At 40.4% G+C, this 22,066-nt stretch overlaps 1 protein-coding gene and 1 pseudogene across 3 annotated transcripts in view; both read left to right on the plus strand.

Moving 5' to 3' along the window:
- Positions 1-22,066, plus strand: part of DYM (dymeclin) — a 337,693-nt gene that overhangs the window by 200,257 nt on the left and 115,370 nt on the right. For all 3 annotated transcript variants that reach the window (XM_063453857.1, XM_063453858.1, XM_063453855.1), the window contains one exon: positions 9,945-10,047. In XM_063453857.1, coding sequence (XP_063309927.1) covers positions 9,945-10,047 — 103 coding nt within the window. The remainder of the gene's footprint in view (positions 1-9,944; positions 10,048-22,066) is intronic.
- LOC134612447 (ferritin heavy chain, oocyte isoform-like) lies at positions 4,252-5,263 on the plus strand (annotated as a pseudogene).

Here is a 22,066-nt window from a genome sequence, read left to right on the forward strand (position 1 = left end):
GAGGTCCGGGTAGGAGAGATATAGCTGGGTGTCATCAGCGTACAGGTGGTAGTGGAATCCAAAAGAGGTAATAAGTTTGCCAAGAGAGGCAGTATAAAGACAAAATAGAAGGGGACCAAGGACAGAGCCTTGGGGGACTCCAACTGAGACAGGATGAGGGGAGGAGGTATCATTAAAAAAAGAGACACTGAATGAGCGGATGAGAGATAAGAGGAAAACCACGAGAGGACAGAGTCACAGAGACCAAGCGATTGAAGAGTTTGAAGAAGGAGGGCATGATCAACGGTGTCAAAGGCTGCTGAGAGGTCAAGAAGAATTAGTATGGAGTAGTGGCCTTTGGATTTAGCTGCGATTAGGTCGTTAGTAACTTTAATAAGGTAACCACGTGTTTGCATTTGACAGATACATTTAGACTGAAATAACTTTAGAAGGTGTAGTTTCTCTGTAAGGTACATGTTGCTAATAATTGAGCTGTTTGTATTCAGTTCAGGAGATGGTGAAACCTATATGAACGTTTTAAAAGAAATTGAAGTACAGGTACTCTACTTTAAACTTCAGTTGTTTTTTTTCAGTATCTATCTTAATGAAAGACTGCAAAGGTAGCTGGTGTGATAACCAGCCTAGACTACAGCTTAAAATACCACAAGAGAGTCAAGTTTACAAAGAAAATATTAACCCTGATATAAACTTAGTGGGAATCATTTTTCTTGGAGTGCTACTACTGCCTTTCTACTGTTGGTGAGTGGAAAGTAAGTCCAGAATTAGTCTTCTCTCGTGATTTTTAAAACTTTGACATTTTCTTCTGTTTCACATTTTGTCCTATTGTGTTGTCTGTGTGATTACGTTGTTTACGTTCTTTTAAAATGCCTTTCTCTGTCTTTATGATGGTTTTATTTGGCTATAAGAAAATTTGTTAATGGGGGGAGGACCCGGGGTTAAATGTTTTGTCTCTTCTTACCGCTTGCCACATTTTGTTAAGGGTCTCCAGAAATGTCTGCCTTTCAGAGTCTGTACCTGATCTCATGCTATCATGAGGATATCCAAACCGCAACAGTAAAGACAATTGTTCAAGGAAATCTCACAACATTAAAAATCAATGACAAAATGATCTCTTGCCAAATGTGTCTGCTCTCAAATCTTCCTAAAACATACAGCTTCCATTCATATTTCCAAAGCGCTTGCAATGCAGAGACCATAAAACCATCTACTCTGGGTTTAAAAATAAATCTCCCCTGCTCGTTGGGCCTGTGTGTATGCAAACTTTATAAATATTTTGTCTCTGCGGCTAAGAGTATTTAGTTCCAGGAATTTTCCACACTCATTTCTTTGCATTTTAGTTTTATTAGGAAATCCTGTTTATGGCACTAAACTAATACAATCTTTTTATGTAAGATATGGAAAGGCAGACTCATAAGTGGGTCTTCTTTCCCAAAAGCTAGATTTAAGTTTTTGTTTTATTTGACAATTACTTTTTATTTTGTTCAGCCTGGTGTATTTGTCACCCAAAATAACAAAAAAATATATATATATTTTATATCATTCAGTAAACCTTAAAATGGTCTGTATGGTATCATAAAAATAGTTTTTTCTGAACAGATTTTATCATACAAGCATTTAATGCTGATTTCTTTCCTCTTTTTTTTGCACAAATTCTAAAGCAAAGCTCTGTTTCATCTAAATAGACGTCTTTGTGAGCATGTCTGTTTCTTTCTAACAGTTCTGGTGAAGAGAGACAGACATTCTCCAAAAGGAACTGTTTAGAGAAAGCTTGCAGAGCCTTAACCAAGATTTATCTATTCATCTAAACTTCCATCTCCATCCCAACTGGTCAGGCAGTACTATGTCCAGGATACTAAAACATGTAAAACTTTAAATGGACACTGTTCTTTTCAGTACCATCAAGTTGGCATACAGAATTGGGTCTTGTGATCTGAAATATCAGTAGTTTTGTTCACTTTGTACCATTTTATTTGTGTGTGTATTTTACCACATTCCTGTTTTTTAGAAATGACATTTATGTAACAATCTTTACTATTCTTTACATATAATCTGTCCCCTATGTATTGTGTTAGTTATTGTTTAGAGTCCATTAGAAAAAGTACTGTTCTGTTTGTAGTTTCACAATTCTGAACCAAAACAAAACCTTGAATTTGAGCTTTAGGTTTGTTCCACATAATGTAAGGATTTGTCTTCAAGTGACTCCATACATATTATATAGTATTTGCTACAGGACAGAAAGGGCTTTAGTTTGATGTGGCATATACACACATGACTTCTCAATAATAATACAAAAATTGCACAAAAATTTAAAAAAAAAAATGTTTTTCATAAATGTAAAAATAATGTGTGCATAATTAGTACAGCTTATTAAACAATTTTTAAAATAAATTCATGTATTTCTTCCGATTTAAAGAGTAAATAAGTAGTCCAGGATTTACGTTTATTTTTGGAAGTTACAGGTCAAAAAATACAAAAAGTAAAATAAAATGTCAGTGTAGATATATTGTAGATATGTTTGCCTTGTAAGCTTAAAGGATCACTATAGTGTCAGGAAAACAAACTAATTTTCCTGACACTATAGCATCCTTAGGACCCCCCTCCCTTGGCACTAAAGGGGTAAAACTCCTTCAGTTACCGTACATACCTTAATCCAGCGCCGGGCATCCCTCGGCGCTAGTGACCTCTCCTCCCCCTCCGACATCGGCTCCCGAGTGGAGCGGAATGCGCGGTAAGAGCCGCGCTCACTTTAAAACATTCCTCAGGAAAGCATTTCTCAATGCTTTCCTATGGACGCTCTGCACGCCGGATGTGAATTTCGCATCCAGCGTTGCAGAAGCACCTCTAGCGGCTGTCAGGAAGACAGCCACTAGAGGCTGGATTAACCCTGCAATGTAAACATAGCAGTTTCTCTAGGTTTACTTCTGAAGGGTTAAAACCTGGGGGACCTGGCACCCAGACCACTTAATTGAGCTGAAGTGGTCTGGGTGACTATAGTGTCCCTTTAATAGCCATCACAAAAAAAACACAATTGCCACTCAAAAAGTATATATTTATATAAATAGACATCACAGGCTATTTACCTAAGGGTGACACTTATTATGTAGCCATTTAACTGCCCATCTAGGGTTGCCACCTGGTCGGTATTTGATGCTGTGTCGCCAGTGCCGGTATTGCAAAAATACAGACAATACAATTGCCGGTATGTTTCTGTGAGGATAAAGTTCTGCATATCATATGCGTGGTGTTTGCAAGATGTGCAAGTAAGACTCGTTCGTGCCTGAGCTGTGTAGAGAGGGCACAGCATGTCCCTGTCCTTTTCACAGATAGAATTGAATCTGCATGGGAGGAGCAGGATCTACAGGACAAGGAGATGTTAGCATCATGGAAGCATGGCAGCAGGATTTCTGCTGTATTTTCAGCACCCTGTGTGTGTATGTAGCAGCCAGTGTGTGTGTTTACAGCAGTGTGTGAGTATGTAACTACACATTTCTTCTCAGACACACTGCTGAATACATACTCCGACATTTTCTCATGCCTCCCCTGTGCTAAGGTACTCTGTGAAGTTTTAATGGCTCCTTAGTGCATGCTGGGAGACTACAGCTCCCACAATACAGCAGGTGGTGTGAGGACATGCTGGGACACTACAGCAGTGTTCTCTCTGCTCCCTGATCTCAATTTCCTCCCCTATAAATATAAATCACCTGAGGTGTTGCATACCATAATATGGCTGCTCCTTTTATGGTGTGGCGAGTCTCTGGAGCTCCATTGGTGGTAAGTGCTGACTTCTGCTGCAGCTCCCACGCATCTAGGGACCTGTTCCTCCTTGCCATAGCATTCAGAAGTGGATCGGGGGTGGAGGGTACAGGTATGTGTGGCACACTGAAACGCAGCAGGTGTCATCTTGAATTTTGGGTGACAATGAGTAGACCGCCACTAGAGGTCGTGTTAACCCTCTGGTAGGTAATTATTGCAGTTTCTCAAAAACTGCAATAATTACCACTGCAGGGTTAAGGGACCTAGGACAGCATTATGCTGTAAGAGCATTATGGGAGATGTAGTCCAAAACATCTAGAGTGCCAACGGTTGCCTACCCTGTTCTGCATCAGAACTGATATCATCAAAGGGCTATATAACATGAATCAGAGTAGTTGGTGTCATCTACTGACTTTTTTCAGTAGGACGACGTCATATCTTTTTTTATTGAATATAATATATCAAACTTATACAAGTAGCCCATCAAAATGTCTGGGGCAGATAGACCGTGAGGTGTCAGGAGAATCGTTACTGGGGTTCCTGCTTCAACAGTGATTGGACGGAACCCATTACCACAAGCAGCCGGAACCATGGGCTCCCAGATCCGCCAGAACTACCACCAGGACTGCGAGGCCACCATCAACCGCCAGATCAACCTGGAGCTGTATGCGTCCTGTGTGTACCTGTCTATGTCCTATTACTTCGACCGGGATGATGTGGCGCTGAAAAACTTCTCAAAGTACTTTCTTCACCAGTCCCACAAAGAGCGAGAACATGCAGAGAAACTGATGAAACTACAAAACCAGCGCGGTGGGCGTATATTCCTGCAGGATGTGCGGAAACTAGACCGCGATGAATGGGGAAGTGGTCTAGAAGCTCTAGAGTGTGCCCTTCAATTGGAGAAGAATGTTAACCAGTCACTGTTGGAGCTACACAAACTATCCACAGATCGCAATGACCCCATCTCTGTGACTTCCTGGAGACTCACTACCTGGATGAGCAGGTGAAATCCATAAAAGAACTGGGAGATCATGTGACCAACCTACGAAAACTGGGGGCTCCTACAAATGCCATGGCAGAGTACCTCTTTGATAAACACACAATGGGGGAAAGTCATGACTGAAGGCGAATATCTTGTTCTCTGCATGCTCAACTTTAAAATGTCTGTATAATATTTGAGATCACTTACTCCTGCTCCTATTTTGGCACAAATAAAAAAAAAATATAGACTTGGATAATATTGTCTTTAGCTATTAATAGTTCAAATGTGACACTACATGGTGTGGGTGACAGGAACAATCATGCCATCCTGATAGTAGCTCCATGTGAGATGTAGGGCATATGTCGCTATAGGCTAGGCATGTGTAGACACCAACATAAAGTTTGAGCATTGATTAATATGCCGTGTCGACTCGGAACATACACATGGTAAAGCAGTGGCCCTATCAATGATTGGGTGTAGAACTAGCATATTTTAGTAAGCCATTGCAAAGCTGGAACAGGTGGGTGGGAGGAAAAAAACAGAACCTAAAATGTTTGTTCAGTGGGTTGTTTCACCAGTGCAGTTTACAAACTACATGTGGTCTTGATGATAAAAAAAAAAGCTAAAACGTCTTTGTTCAGTACTTATAATAAATGCTCACATTAAAGGGAAAAAAAATGTCTGGGGCTACAAAAAATGGCCCTAGCTGACAGAGGGGGATCACCAGGTATCCATTGATACCTGGGACTCCCTGTTATGTGAGCAGGGATTTAACCCTGCTTACAACATATCTGCAGGACAAATCATTTTGCCCTAAAGGCATTAAAGCCCAGTTTAGTTAGGATGTAATGACACGTCCTAATGTCTTTAAGCCATAAGCGATTAAAAATAGATATTGTGATATTTATGGCCTTAAATTTTAGTGAAAGGTACACTCCACATACTCTACCACCCTGCTAGGCTAAGTATTTAATTAAACTGTTTGAGAACGATTTAACAACTTACCGGGGATCTACTAGGCACCGGTCACCTCCCCAGGAGAATTTGAAACTCTCTGCACTGAGCTAGCCTGGCAGTGTATGGCATAGCTCACTGGTATTGATTGCTTAGCTGACCCCTCAGTCAAAACCCATTCTACGGTGCATAACGTACAGGAGCTAATGGAAGGCCTGTGCAGGAGCTCACCAAAAGATTTGACAGATGCCTCGAGTACCCAGATAAGTTGTCAGACTGTTCACAAAAGATTTGAATACCAATAGAGGTTGCCATGGCTCTCTTGACACCAAAACCACCATATTGTGCTATAGTGGTTATTGTGCTGGAAATATTTATTTAAGAAACTGCCCCTCCTGCTTCCACTTTCCGTCTTGCATTCACACACTTTTTCAGTTAAATAAGGTTATAATTTCAAAATCGCTTATCTTCAGATGCATACTGTACCAAAGTATATGTTTATATTTCTGTTAAATAGAGCCTTACATGGTTTAATGTTCAGTTTCAGTTTTCTCACTGGTGTCAATATGCATAAAACTCAGTGTTTGGAATTCCTACATACTTGGTATAAAGTTTATACATTTTATTTCCATAGCTCCATCTGAGCACATCTTATTTATGTTTCACTGTATGTTTTTTCTTGCAGACAATAGTGATATGCTAATGTTCATTTCTACATTTAAGACAAGTAGATAACCGCTATGCATAGGTGATAAAGAAATATGATGTTAATGATCCTGAGACGTGACCGCTCCATTTGAATAGTTAGGGATTAAATGTATTTTTATTTTATACAGTTTTACTTAATGTTTGTTTTTTTTCGTTCAAAGTTTATTGAAAAAAGAAGTACAAAAGAGTAAAGAACAACAAATTTACCTCAATTTCACATTATCAAAAAATGAAAAAGATTGTGACTATAAAGAGGGCAGCAGAGAAGAAGTACACTGTATAATTAATTACTTATCTCTGTATTACATTTTCAGACGTTATATGGCAAATATTAAAAGCAGTGCAATTACTGTTATAGAGAAAAATGTTTGCCAAATTTGACTTGTGGGACTATAAGTTTAATATTTTTCACTGAACCCAAAACCTCTACACAAAAGTATACGTTTCTAGAAAGCAAGCTACCATGACCACCATGTGGTACTTGGCTAATGGCATTTTGAAAGTATTCATTTAAACATATTAGCACTACCTTCTACCAACCTTCTTTTTTGGATTTTTCACACATTCAAACGGACAGCTAAGTGAATCTTGTAACCCTGACGTAGGCTAATGCAGAGAAAAACCTATTTGGACTCTACTACATTTCCTTAGTAAGCAATACTCTAATCATAGTTTGCCAATTTTAGACAGGGAAGTTATAAGGCCAAAGGTAACGGACAGTTTCAGAATTCTAAAATGCTATTTTGATAGATGAATTATACTGGGCCCATGTTATAATTAGGGCACAATAGCAGTATCAGCTGCAAGTTACAGCCTACCATGGCAAACAATTTGCTAAGTGTTTTGAGTTTTATATGGATAATTTATCATTAATTTCTTTTAAGATTGTTTGTATTAATACTTTTTTTTCTTTTTTTTTATTCTTTATTTGTGAGTGCAGTTTTAGATATACATTTCTGCATTTTCACATAGCTTTATAGATAAAGTAACAATATGTCGTCTAGCGTCATCGCGCAATACTGCACTTTTTTTGTTTTTAGTATACGAGTAATATTAAATTACAAACGGGCATATCGGCAAACAAAATATTCAAAATGAACATATTCAGTCCTAGCTGGAATTGCGTGTCTAGCTGTATGTACTTGCGAGTCATGTGAGTGAGTGATAATTGAAGGTAAAGATTGAGATGTACATGAACGAGCTTTGCATTTGTAATGTAGGTTAAGTGAATGGCAGGATGTTAGTGAGTAGCGTACCGGTTTTCTGTGTGATTGTGTGACGTGTAGAACTATGCTGGGGTTTATGTGCCTGTGTAGTGTGGAGTGTAGTCAGTAGAATGGCCTGCGTTCAGAAAAAGTACGTTAATGCTTATGAGCAGGAGTAACAGCTGCCTTGTTTGAGATGGAGACAGCGGGTTGCTGTGGCGGCAGCTGCAGCCTATGGAGATGCGTGAGTGTCAGAGCTTATTTGAATGCTGTGTGTTATGTGTGCTAGTGCTTCGGGTGTTGTATCTCCTCAGTCCTGGGAAATGACTCGAGTGAGTCTGTGTTTGGTGCGTCCACCTGGGGATGTTCAGCCGATGCCAGTTAGTGGATGGCCGGTAGGTTTGATTGGCATAAGTCCACAGTGGTGTATGGGCTTGTTGGATCGGTCATCCTCTACTGCCCTTAGTCTCATGCTGGTGCTGCAGCTGCCGGTAGTAGTTTTGAGGGGTGCTGGTCGCCTTGATCTTCGGGCGGTGAGCTGACTTTCTTCCTTCGCTGGTTCTTTTGGGCGGTGAGTATTTGGAAGTACTGTGCGGTTCCCTGGGGCTGAGGGGGAGCTGTTTTGATGCTCGTTTTGTCTGTAGGTACGGGGCCTTCCGGTGCAGCGTCGTTTCTCCTCTGGGGCTGGGTGCTTGAGGGGTAAGTGTTGTGGGGGTAGCCTCCAGATGAGTCCCTTTTGAGATTTTAGGCAACTTACCCGTGATCGGGCATTGAGGTGTCGTGGCTTGTTTCGGGCTTCCCGCCTCCTTCTCCCTGCTGCCCAGGTCCCCCTCTGGTGTCGTTTCGGCATTGCTGGTGTCTGCTTGGGGCTGATGCAGCTGGCGCCTCCTCCGGGGTAACCCCACGGCTCGAGATCTTGTCCCAGAAGCTTTTGAATAGTCAGTTTAGTCTTTCCGACAGTGGGATCAGGCAGGCCTCGGATGTTTAGGCCCACGTGGCTGCCGCCATGTTGGCTGTCGCTGGCCCTGCGGCGTCGGTTAGCCTATGTCGGTACATTTGTCTAGGGCTACATGCTGTGGTTGCCGGGATATCCCTCACCGGCGGGGGGGGGGGGAGAAGGGGTGGTGTTCCAGGAAGACCTCCCGCTGTTTGGGCTGCAGACGGCTGGGGGATCAGCCGTCTCCCCTGTACCTTCTGGGTAGGCCTCAGGTCTCTCTCCCGGTCGTGGCCACTTGTTTTGCTCAGGGTCTCGATGTATCCCTTTCCCCATGCTGAACCCTTGTAGCTTGGGTTGGCAAGCATTCTCTGTGTGGAGAATTGTGGATTAATTAGCAGGTTTTGGGTCGTTGTGCCCGGAGCTCGTCCACAGTGCGACATTTTTACATTTTACATTTTTCTGAATACATGGATTCCAATTGGGATGGGATGGGGGGAGAGGGGTGGGGAGTGGGGTGTTTGGTACCTTTAAGTTCATACCACAATTTTGACAAGCCTCTTATTCAGCTGATGAAGGAGCACTGGCCGTCACCCTACTGACCAGTTGTAACCAAATCCAGAAGGGGTGACACACGTTTAAGAGTGCAGTTACCCAAGGTGCCTCCAGACTGGGTTGCCGAGACCCCAAAGTTTCAATTTAAATAAAGATGTCTGGGCACTCAGAGTGGTTATTGAGCAGTTTTTGTTGATTCGAATTAACATTTCAGCTCTTTGCTGGAGCCTTTATCAAGCGTAATAAAGACTCCAGCAGAGAGCTGAAACTTTGTTTTGAAGCAGTAGCGTCTCACTAACAGCTCTTTGAGTGCCCAGACATATTTCATTTAAATTGAAAGCTTACTGACCAGTGTTGGTGATATTAGCATATGCCTCAGCAGAACAACAGTCTGAATAAATCAAATTATTTATTTTTGATCATCACTAAAATGGGAAGTTACTTGTTTTAAACGAACTAAAGAACTACAAATCTGATTCTAACCCTAACACTGATTCTGGATTCCAACTGTTTTTATCAACTACTTTTGAGTACTTTTGAGTCTTTTTGAAGATAACGATTTGTTTTCTATGCATTGTGTGGGTAGAGTATATTGTAACATTGACATTTGAAGAACATCTATGGGACTTAATGTTTGAATTGTAATTACATTTCTTTTCTGTACATTTATTGTATAAATAAAGATAACAAGCAACGTTTCACCAGTCATGGGAAAGTATGAACGTATTTTCTTTCCATGCGCATTAACTGTAATTTCAAACAGTAACTGTATGTCTCAAAGAACACAAATGGTTTAGATGTTATCTGTGTGTAACTGTCTTTATTAATTCCATTCTTTTTGTCCCCTTTTCAGTTTGTTTTCATTGCTGTCAAAAAAACACAACAAGGTTCTGGAGCAAGCCACACAATCTCTGAGAGGGTCCATGAGCTCAGATGACTCCCCACTTCCTGACTACGTGAGTATCGATCTCTAAAGCCCTGCGTGAGAACTTCTTTACCCCAAATATCTAAATAAGACACGTCATTTCACTGGTTGCCACAGTCTACCAGCATGACTCCAGATCAACCTCTAGTCTCTAAGAATGATTTCATTTTTCTGATGTGGTTTAGTGAAAAGACCAAATACATTGACAAGAATATAACCAAACCACTAATGCAGCTCATTATTTTTTTTTTTTTGCTGTTTTTTCTAAAACATATATTTTCCTAGAGAATAAATTAAATGTTGGCTATATAGGTGGTGGATAACCTTGATAACCTTTGGTATCATGCTCAGGTCAGCTGATCTGTCGGACATGTAATCCACAACAGTAGTAGTGCCAAAGGTTAGCTGTCATTTATCTGTTCAGTGGCACTCTTTGTGTTAAACATGATTAATGGCATAGTACACATCCAAAAAAAACCAAAAAGTGTCCTCCAGGAAGTTTAGAAGATATGATAGAATATTAAAGCATGCCCCTATCTTTAATTCTGAATTAGCACGTTGCACATATTTTGCTCAAATACATTTTGATCTTTATATTTGCCAGCACAATAGTTTTTTTTTGTTTTTTTTTTACAGGAACTGCAACTTTACTAGTGCAAATACCAATAGTGGGACATATGTTTCAGTCACTAGATTTTTATCTTGTTTTGCACATATTTACACCCCAGAGTATATCTCCTGATCACAGAAGGGTACACGTGTTTTCATGGTTACAAATTTAAAATCTTGTTAAAAACAAAAATACATAAGACTTTCTCAGACTTTGTAGTAAATGGTTCTCTATAGACACAAATACCTTCCCATAAAAAGAGATGATAGTACATTTATAGTATTTACACATCAGTCTACAGATATAAAGAAGGCCATAATGAGAAAATCCATGTATACGGTTTCCTTGATTTTCTTTCCTCCTCAACTCTTATAGCTTCAAAGTTGTAACTATAAGAGTAACTATGCCTTCTTTATATCTGTAAACGGATGTGTAAATACTATAGATGTACTGTTTCTCAAAGTCTGAGAAACGGATATCTCTTATCTTGCAATAATTCGAGAATAGAAAGTGGTGAGAAAAAATGAGATACCTTAATTATGGATATTGGTAAAGACTGAAATGGTATCCGTGTATATACATATTTTATGTATTTGAGAATAATTCTCATGGGTGTATAAAATATATTTTATTTTTTTTCCCAATTTTTTTTATATTTTATTATGACAACAATAATCTTGTATCTTGTAGAGTTCTGTTCTAATGAATGAGGCACCACTGAATGCAGCAATAACGTTTTGTATTTTTTTCACAAAAAATATACATTTAGGAACCATGTTCCTGATTAGTGTCCTGGGTAAGAGGTCTCGGCACAGATAGTCTCCAGAATGCAGGGTCACAGGATGCCATACTCTTCCACATAAATGACACGTGTTGTTTATCTGATGAAATGACAAAGCACTAATAGTAACATACAACACACTCCCATTATATACTATATTTTCTTCTGTAAATGTCTAAAAATCTGTGTTCTAAGATAGAAACTGAAAGGTTCCTATCTTCCAAATTCCTCTGAATGCTATATTTTCAAGTCCCTAATGGGGTGAATGAGGACCACTTTTTAGGTCCTTCTTTGATTCTCTACTTAATTTAGCTGTCAAATAAAAAGCAGCTGTCTCTTCCTCTCCCTCTAATTCTTTAGAGTTAAACTCTGTGGCCCTCCTGTAAGCATCTGGAAATGATCGAACGAATAAAACCGAGTTAAAACGAAAAAGGCAAAGTTTGTTTTATGTGGGATGAAATGATTTTATTCAAGGGTCTTTAATTCGACCATTAGGAAGGTTATTAAAAAGCAGTATTACAAAAGGCGGATTTTTACAAAGGGCCCTTTTTGCCCCTCTCCCTTCTCTTCTCTGCTTGTATCAAGTTACAGCTGATGAGAGAGAGAGCGAGAGAGAGATAGAAATCTTCACACACAGTGTTCTTGTTTCAGCCTCACAAACTAACCTCCTTCACAAGCCAAAAAGATTATTTTAATATTTATTTTTTTGTACGGGACAGATTCTGTTACAGAAAATTGGCAATCAACATATACTGAAATTTCAAACATTATTATTTTAATGGATATCTAGACTGATAGGCTCAAAATGCACAGGGCCATATTTCTGTCAAGCTGCTTCCGAGTCATAATGTCTGTGTCCACAAGTTCTAAAAGAAGACCTCAGTAACAGCAGGTCATGAAATCTGCTTACTAGAACATGGCACTCCATAATTTGCATACTGTATTTTTGTGCTTTAACACCTTGACTAAGCATTCTCAAAGATCAACCCTTAATTCATCCTGTTGGATTATTTAAATATACCTGATCCGTCGAAACACACAGGCACTAAACATCTTAGAAATGCTAACTGTAGAGCACTGTGTTTTCTGAGAAGTACACAATCTATATGCCAGCCTCAGAGAACCATTACATTATAAATAAACCCTCAAGAAATGATTGATTCTTGTCCATGCCATCTAGTTTTTCACTAATGCACGCACATGATGCAACAATAGTCTTCTCTGGCAGTCTAGGTGCACAGTTCCTCAAGTTAAGGAGGTTTTGAATAGCTATTTATAAACTGAACATTTGAATGTACTAGAGCTATATTACTATTTTTGATAAAAGGCTTTAATATATTTTCCATTCAATCTCATAGTCCAGTTTTTCTTGTTGGTCCATAACACTTAAAATAGCATAGAGATGAACTAAAAAGTTAAATATCCAACAACAACTAGGTCGTTGCTGTTGACACCATGGCCTAGAGTTTCTAGGATTTAGATTTCGTGAAATATCAAATAAAAGGTAAAATGCGCTTTAGAGAAATAAAAACCATGAAGATTTGTCAGTTATGGTTCAAAGCGCTTGTTTGTCCAAGATGAGCTCAGACATGGGACCAGATACTGCCCCGTAATACAATTTCTTAACATCTCCCCCTTTTTTTTTTTTTTTTTATATGAATGAGGTCATGCGCAAAACTACACTTTCAGCATTCACCACGATCAAGACAGTCAGTGCTGCTCACTGTGTCCCTCAAAAAGTTCCTTTAGGTCTTAGCTCTGCAACCAAGTATATATCCCAACTTCTTTAAAGTTCTGGGCATTGACTAAAGCAAAAAACATGTTTTACAGATGATGTGGTATGCTTTGAATCGCGAGCTGTTCCAAGCTTTCTCCATACTTTTTTTCTTCCCATCACTCTGGAGGTTGATCTTGGTTTCATCTGTCCAAATAATGCTGTTGGGCTGACTTTTTTAGGTTTTGTTTTATGGGTAAAGTCTAATTTGGCCTTTCTGTTCTGATTTATGAATGGTTTGCACCTTGTGCTGAATCCTCTGTATTTGCTCTCATGAAGTCTTCTCTTTATGGTAGACTTGGATAATGAAATGCCTATCTCATGGAGAGTGTTCTTTACGTGGCTGGATGTTTTGAAGGGATTTTTCTTTACTGTGGAAAGTATACAATGATCACCCACCACTGTTGTTTTCCGTGGACGTCCAGGCCTTTTTGTGTTGCAGAGCTCACCTGTGCATTCTTTTTTTTTTTTTATTATTATCAATTTACCAAACTGTAGATTTGGCCACTACTGATGTTCCTGCTATTTCTATTCCTGTTCCTGTCTAAGGTAGGCTTGTTTCACTTGCATTGAGAGCTCCTTTGACTGCATGTTGTGGGTTCACAGAGACACACAAAGCGGTCGATGCATATTAAAGCTGTGATTCCTAAACCCTTTCTCCAATGTGGATGTAAATGCACTCTACTTAAATCTGAGAGACTGTACTTTACCAGCTTTAAACAGCCAAAATAACAAAACTTGTATCCGTGTCCATATATATACACACACACACAAAAACATGAGGGCTAAGGGTTCGCTGCCCATCTGCCCATTGAACAACCCCCTCTTTCCCAACTATCTGGACCTACGAATGCCTCTTTTACTGCCTAAAACCCTTGTTCTTTTCAAAAGAAATATACATACAGTACATTTACTCATTGGTGTGATATGTCCACTGTAAAGTACTCAACCCTAGTGAGCCACGGGCCCTCCAGTCCAGAGTCCAGAGTCTAGAGTAACCTAACCTGGTTAGTATTGTAGGACTTGGAATTTGAAGCCCTGCCACAGATCCCCAACAAGGTAATTCACTAAAGCATGAACACAATTTTAGCTCAAAATAGCAACATTAAAAAAAGCCAGCTATGTTTCCACATTGGCTATTACGGGCTACAATTAAAAATTCACGTTGAATTCCCAACTCTTGTGAATAACCGCGCAGGTGTAGCAAACCATGACTACTTCTAAATTGTTTGAACCTAAATATTTCTGGCCCAAAGGAAAGTGGCTTAGGGAAAAAGGTGTAGTTGTTTAGCCCTCAATATAATGTCTTATTTTAAAGAAAGAAGTAGAAAAAAGTAAACATATCGCTGTCTTTTGTCTGGTACCGTACTGAACAACTGACTTTTCATTTAGAATATATACACAAACAAATTAACCATTCAAAGAGGAAGACAAAGCCATTCTACTTGTCTCTGCCAAACCTGAAATGTTAGCAAAGTTTGCTGGGCTGAAAGGAAAGCACATACCATTTTTTAATGTTCATTTTCCCACAATGATCTGTCCTTGTTTTGCATCAAAGCAAAGAGTATGGCGTCTCGTGTTACACTATCTGGGGACTAAGTCTGTCGTGGCTTTCTGAAAAACCCACGTCTGAACTTTAAAAAATAAATGATTGTCCTGTTTTTCCTCCTGTTTAATTTTTTTGACTGCATACTTGTGTTTTTGTTAGTTTTTCTTGTGATTTGATATGTTTTGAAGCCTTTATGTTTTCTTGCCTTGGTTCTGCTTTTAAAGCACAGTCATGATTCTTTCACAATCACAGTTTTGGATTTTTTTTAGTCTGGAAGGCAGTACTGTGCTTATCTAGCATACAGTTGATTCTTTTTTTAATACAGGAATGGTTGGCTCAATAGTGTGCATATTGAAAGCCTTTTACAGGATAATCTTCTTGTCAGCTATTATGTTCAGCATCTCACTATAAGGGAGGTGAGCAGGCGTATTGCGCACTGTCTGACATTAGAGCTGTCATTTTATATCATTAAACTACTGTTTATTCACTAAACAATGAAATACTGTTGACGTGAACATTTGATTTGCAAAATTTAGGCTAAAATAGCTGGGACTATAGCAGAGTTAGATAACTTTTCTAAATCTATTAATTTTGCACAATTCAGTTTTCAATTCACCATATTTCAAAGCTTAGTAATTAAAATGCTAAGAGTGTTCTACAGCAATATTTATTAAAATATACATTGACAAGCCTTTAGTTAACATAAAAAGCAGCCTCTTCAATCTAACTCCAGCTCTTTTATCAAAGAAACAAGCGCAGGCTCACTCCAGTTTGTGAGATCATTTTTACCAGCCCAACCAATTCTAAAGTGATCTACCGGACATTCACTCAATCCTTAGATCACACTGGGCTGAGCTCTGGTATTTAACGGTTAAATGAAGAAAAAGACAATAAAATTATATTCTTAAACACCACTTCTCACAATAATTGAATCTGTATAACTACCTTTCGTCATTTACAGCTTCACAAAGGCAAGTGAGTTTCCTAGCTGCATAGTGCTCCTTATATTTTTGACACCAACTTGGTCCAAGTCAGTGGAATTCAACGTATAATTTTGGGCCTTGGTTCGAGTCAGATCTTTCTGAACCATTAACACTGATAAATACATCCTACAGTAATGCTAATTGATTGGACAATTTTTAATATTCTCAGGAGGGGACAGTGGAGACGCCTTTGCCATTCTTCAATTAATGCTTTTGAGGTGTCCATGCCATTTGTATTGTGTGCCAGATTATTCCTAAGCCTTCTATTCTACATTCGAATGTCCAGAGACGCGTTCTAATTGGCTCCTTTTACATTATCTTTTTGCTCCAATAGTCTATCATGTAGTGATTGTTGTCTTGAAATTTTAGCGTTTAACCACTGGGGATCAGAATGTATGTAGCTGAGGTGTCAGCTATGTTTTTCTTTGACATACTACTTGTGTTGTAACTGACATTGCCGTTCCCAGCACCAGTTTCAACTACTGCAGGTTTTTTTGGAGTGCAGTATTATGTGCTTTTATTGGGTCACATTTAAAAAAAATATTGATTTAAAAAAAAACAAAAAAAAAACCTCTGGAATGGATATAATTTAGAATGGCCCATTTTTGTCTGCGTTATAAAAGGTGAAGGTACCTATGGTTATTCCAGTTCATCGTTACACTGGAAGATCTCTACTGATAAGGGAACATGTTCTGCAAGTTTGTTTAACAGGAGATATAGCCAGTAGGCATATATGTAAATCATCCATGTAAGTGTGTGGCGGTTTAGGAGGTGCTACAGCATCTGCAGGTAAAAACGGATTAAATCTTCTATTCCTGATTAAGCTTTGACTTTCTGCTCGCACTTTGCTTGACCCACAATACAGAAAGAGTCATCCTATAGAGCTTGCCATTATGGGAGCCAACAGACACATGTGATAGGCATTGTGGGAACTTACATACACGCACGCTGGGCATTGTGAGGACTCACATACACGCAGGCTGGGCATTGTGAAAACTCACATATATGCAGGCTGAGCATTGTGGGAAGACACATACACGCATGCTGGGCATTGTGGGAAGGCACATACACGCATGCTGGGCATTGTGGGAAGACGCATACACGCATGCTGGGCATTGTGGGAAGGCACATACACGCATGCTGAGCATTGTGGGAAGGCACATACACGCATGCTGAGCATTGTGGGAAGGCACATACACGCATGCTGGGCATTGTGGGAAGGCACATACACGCATGCTGAGCATTGTGGGAAGGCACATACACGCATGCTGGGCATTGTGGGAAGACACATACACGCAGGCTGGGCATTGTGGGAAGACACATACAAGCATGCTGGGCATTGTGAGAAGACACATACACGCATGCTGGGCATTGTGGAAAGGCACATACACGCATGCTGGACATTGTGGGAAGGCACATACATGCATGCTGGGCATTGTGGGAAGACGCATACACGCATGCTGGGCATTGTGGGAAGGCACATACACGCATGCTGGGCATGGTGGGGAGACACATACACACATGCTTGATACCGGAGAAACTGACGGAAGCCAAGCACAGAGAGATGGACACAGGTTTCTTCAGGAAGGAAGAGATTCTTTATTGGATCACCGATCGGGACTCAGAGGGACTAGCGTCACCAAAATACAGCAAAGTCTGAGTACTGAATACATAGAGTACATTCCTTATATAGCACTGTAGCTCCTCCCACAATTAACTACACCCACACATACCCTTAACCTATTTAATAAATAGAGTCTAAACTCATCCATCCGGTCTAACCACGTGGCTCATCTGATACAAAGGAGAGGGACGCGTAATTCCAGTTCTTACATTCCTGCACCTGGTCAGTACAGTGATAACAGTATCTTAGCTACGTGTAATTAACTAACTGATACTACAAACACATATACATACATATGCCTTGTGGCAATCTTAGCCTGCTAAACTTGTATTTTACTGGAATTACATCACATTCCCCCCTTTGATGCCTCTGATATTTCACAATTACTTGAGGCATCACTTAACCTTGGTTTGCATATACCTCAGGTTACCATGAACCAGACCAGACTTATCTTATGATGTGAATCTTTTAACACTCATCTTCCTGCATTGGTTCTCCTTGATCTAGAGCCTTATACTTATATATCGCCATTATCTGTGCAGCAGCCTTCCTCTCTGCTATACTTCCTATCAGGCTTTGCACAGACCTAACTACTAAGGGTATAAGACACGGTAGGAGTAGACACAACAGTAAAATCAGTAGGACTCCACCTACCACTGCCTTAAGCCCTCCAAACCACTCATACCAGCTACCAAACCAACTACTTGGATTGTACCCTTTCCATACCTGAGTAGGCACATGCACTAGTTTAACCATATGGCTAGTAAGCTCAGCTATTGCTTGCCCTTCGTCATCTATTTGAAGACAGCAATTGCTCAGGTTAAACTTCCCACATACACCTCCCTCTACTGCCAAAAGGTAATCCAAGGCTAATCTATTTTGGTACACTGCTGTCCTCATCCTGGTATTATGCTTCGCTAGAAGATTGAGTGCTTGTGAGGTCTCATTAGTAATAATCTCAACCACCGCCTGTAATCTTATAATACGGTTGAGCATATAAATTGGGGTTCTATAACCAAAGGTACCATCTTCTGCCCACGTGGCTGGCCCATAATAATCTATGATACGCTGGGGAGGCCATTCATTATCTTCCCAGGTGCCTATCTCTAAGGGTCCCCTTTTCTTCCTATGATTCACATCATACACTTTAACACCTAAAGTCTCACCTGTTTCAATCGGTAACAAGAAGAAGGATGGTTTGAGCATACCCAACACACATGCCCCTTCCCAGTCCTGTGGCAACTCCGAATAGGCTTTCTTACCACAGATCCAGTACAAATTTGCTGGGGCTCTCCAGGTAGATGTGATGGATAAATCAAACCACACATCCTTTAAACTGGCATATCTAGCAAACGGGTTAGATGGTTCTGAGACATTTGAAGCCGACCACCAAGTTGTATTTTTAGTATCATCATCATAAGCTTTTTGCCCTAGACAAGTTAATTCTCCTACAGAAGTATTATACATTATTCCTTTCCTTGCTATGCAAACATAACCTATGATGGAGGTCTTTAATCTCCACTCAGATTTACCTCTAACACTCAAATGATAATCGGCTTGTGTAGATATTAGTTGGTCAACTGCCTCAGAACCGGACATTACCTCCTTTGCTTCCCAAGGCCATTGGTCTCCCATGTTAGTACCTCCACACACATAGCAGTTGGTAACATTAAGACTACCGGCAATACTTTCAGCTAGGTCAATGAACAGGTTTTTAGCGTTATGGGGGATCTTATTATCTATACTCATCTCTTCATAAAAGGAATGGTATACTTGATGAGTCTGGGAGGATACCGTATCAGTCTCTATTCCTATAAACAATAATGTCCCAGGATCTAAACCCGTCCCGTATATCTGAAACCCAAATAAATTTCCATACTTATCTAGGAACTTGTCGGGGTTATTAATAAGTATATGGACTGGGTTGCATTCCATAGACTTACAATAAGGGCTAGTCGGCAACTTAGTCACTATCATGTCTTTATCTACTGTCTGTCCCCAAGTCGCCCACCCCACACAAGACCAATATGGACAAAAGTTATAGTCTTTATTTGGGCATCTAGGACTCACATATTTATTTTTACTACTGGGACAAATATATTTATCATTAGACCCATACGTCCTCTCCCATCTAAGATCCCCACATACATTCCACGGTTTTCTACCACTTGATATCGCCTTACATGCATCAAATAGCAGAACACCCGAAGAATGTACGGATTCTAACACCGTCTTATTAATTAGGGTCCCCTGAGGATCTCCATTCCTGAGAGTCAACCAAATTGTACGAGGTTGATACTCTGGACTGAAGCACTTAGGTTCTCCTACTCCTAAATGGCACACACTATAGTCTATATTTAGGTATCTACATCTTGATACCTCTCCTTTACATTCGTATTGTGAATGCCAAATTAGGGTTTGGGAAATATGGTTACCTGTTCTCGTAGTCTTAATGCATACCTCACAGCTAGGAGTGTCGGTACCTCTACCTTCCTGAATATAAAAACACATATAAATAAACACAATCAAAAGCACATCTTTCGCCGTCATCCTCAGTCTTCGTCCGTGCGATGGAACCTCAGCTTCCAGGATGTGAGGGCTGCAGGGAATGGAGTTCTGCTCGTCTTCACAGGTGTCCCTTCGAGACTTTCCTGGCTTATACACTATGTGTTGGTAAGCGGACAGGCTTTATTATGGCCTTCTCACTCACACCTGTAACAATAAAATTTGTAATCCACAATAATTCCTCGTTACTCCGACTGAGTAGTGCGTTTCAACCGGATCTTGCAGGGATTCTCTGGATCTGCTGTAATTTGCCAAGAATCGACTGCTGCTGGTTTAACCCTGGAGTGATGTATCCACGGAGTTACTTCGGCTACTTTTATCGCTGTAGGGGTAGACAAAAGAACAACATAAGGACCTCTCCACTTGGGCCCTAACGGTACATTATTCCACTCTTTAATCCACACTTGGTCTCCTGGATGATAACTATGAACAGGGGGATAAATATTCACAGGTAATCTATCTTGTACCCATTTCTGTACCTCCTCCATAGTCTTACCCAACTCTACAACCTGCTGCCGGGTAATTCCTTCTCCCAACTGACTCAAGTCCCCCCTTAAGTTACCAAGTACGGGAGGTGGTCGCCCATACATGATTTCAAAAGGAGAGAGGCCCATCCTTCTGGTAGGGGTACTGCGGATTCGCAATAAAGCTATGGGTAAGAGAACGTTCCACTTAAGTTGGGTTTCCTGACACATTTTAGCCAACTGGTTCTTTATAGTTCTATTCATTCTCTCTACCTTACCAGAACTCTGGGGTCTATATGCAGTATGAAGCCTCCACTTTATACCAAGCATATGAGTCAGTTGTTGTAGGCACTGATGAACAAAAGCTGGACCATTGTCCGATCCTATAGAACAGGGTAGTCCATATCGGGGTATTATTTCTCGTAGCAGGAATCTTACAACTTCTCCTGCTTTCTCTGTACGAGTAGGACATGCTTCTACCCAGCCTGAATAGGTGCACACAATTACCAACAGGTAACGATGTCCACCCGATTTAGGCATTACTGTAAAGTCTATTTGTAGATCGGACATGGGGAGTCCCCCCATAAACTGGACTCCTGGTGGCTTTACTGGTCCTTGTCTTGCATTATTCTTAGCACACGTTACACATCTGCGTACAATGGCCTGAGTCAAGTTGGACAATCTTGGTATGTAGAAATGTTTCCTGAGAGATTCTTCAGTACTGTCTCTCCCAGAATGTGTCCCGTTGTGATAATTTTGGACAATTTCTACCGCTAGTGATGCTGGTATGACTATTCTTCCATCTTCTAGCTGATACCACTTGTTCTCCAAATACTTTCCCGGTTCAGTCTTTAACCACTCCTCTTCTTGAGCTGTATAAACTGGAGTCCATTGGGACAGTGGAGTTGGTATAAGAGCAGCTATATGCCCCACATACTCCTGTCTTCCTGATTCAGCAGCACGCTTAGCTGCACTATCTGCCATCCGATTTCCCTTGGTTACATCACCATCTCCTCTCAGATGCGCTCGACAATGTATGATACCGACTTCTTTCGGCTCCCACACTGCTTCCAATAGTTGTAGGATTTCAGCTGCGTACTTGATTTCTTTGCCTTCTGAATTCAGTAGTCCTCTTTCTTTATACAAAGCTCCGTGGGCATGAGTGGTTAAAAACGCATACTTAGAGTCCGTATAGATATTTACTCTTAAACCTTCAGCCAATTGTAACGCTCGTGTTAGTGCTATTAATTCTGCCTTTTGTGCTGATGTTCCTTTCGCCAGTGGCCGAGCTTCTATCACCTTGTCTATTGTTGTCACTGCATATCCTGCATAGCGGATCCCTTCTTTCACATAACTACTGCCGTCGGTGTAATATTGAACATCGGGGTTCTGGATGGGAAAATCACGAAGATCTGGTCTACTTGAAAATACTTCATCCATTACTTCCAAACAATCATGTTGACTTTCAGTAGGTTGCGGCAAAAGGGTAGCTGGATTTAAGGTGTTTACAGTCTCTAAATGCACTCTTGGGTTTTCACACAACATTGCTTGATACTTGGTCATACGGCTGTTACTAAACCAATGATTTCCTTTGTAATCCAACAACGTCTGTACTGCATGTGGGACTCGTACATAAAGTTCTTGACCCAGAGTGAGTTTATCGGCTTCAGCTACTAGCAGGGCGGCTGCAGCTACGGCTC

This window comes from Pelobates fuscus, chromosome 5, assembly GCF_036172605.1.
Source record: "Pelobates fuscus isolate aPelFus1 chromosome 5, aPelFus1.pri, whole genome shotgun sequence".
NCBI classification, from domain to species: Eukaryota; Metazoa; Chordata; class Amphibia; order Anura; family Pelobatidae; genus Pelobates; species Pelobates fuscus.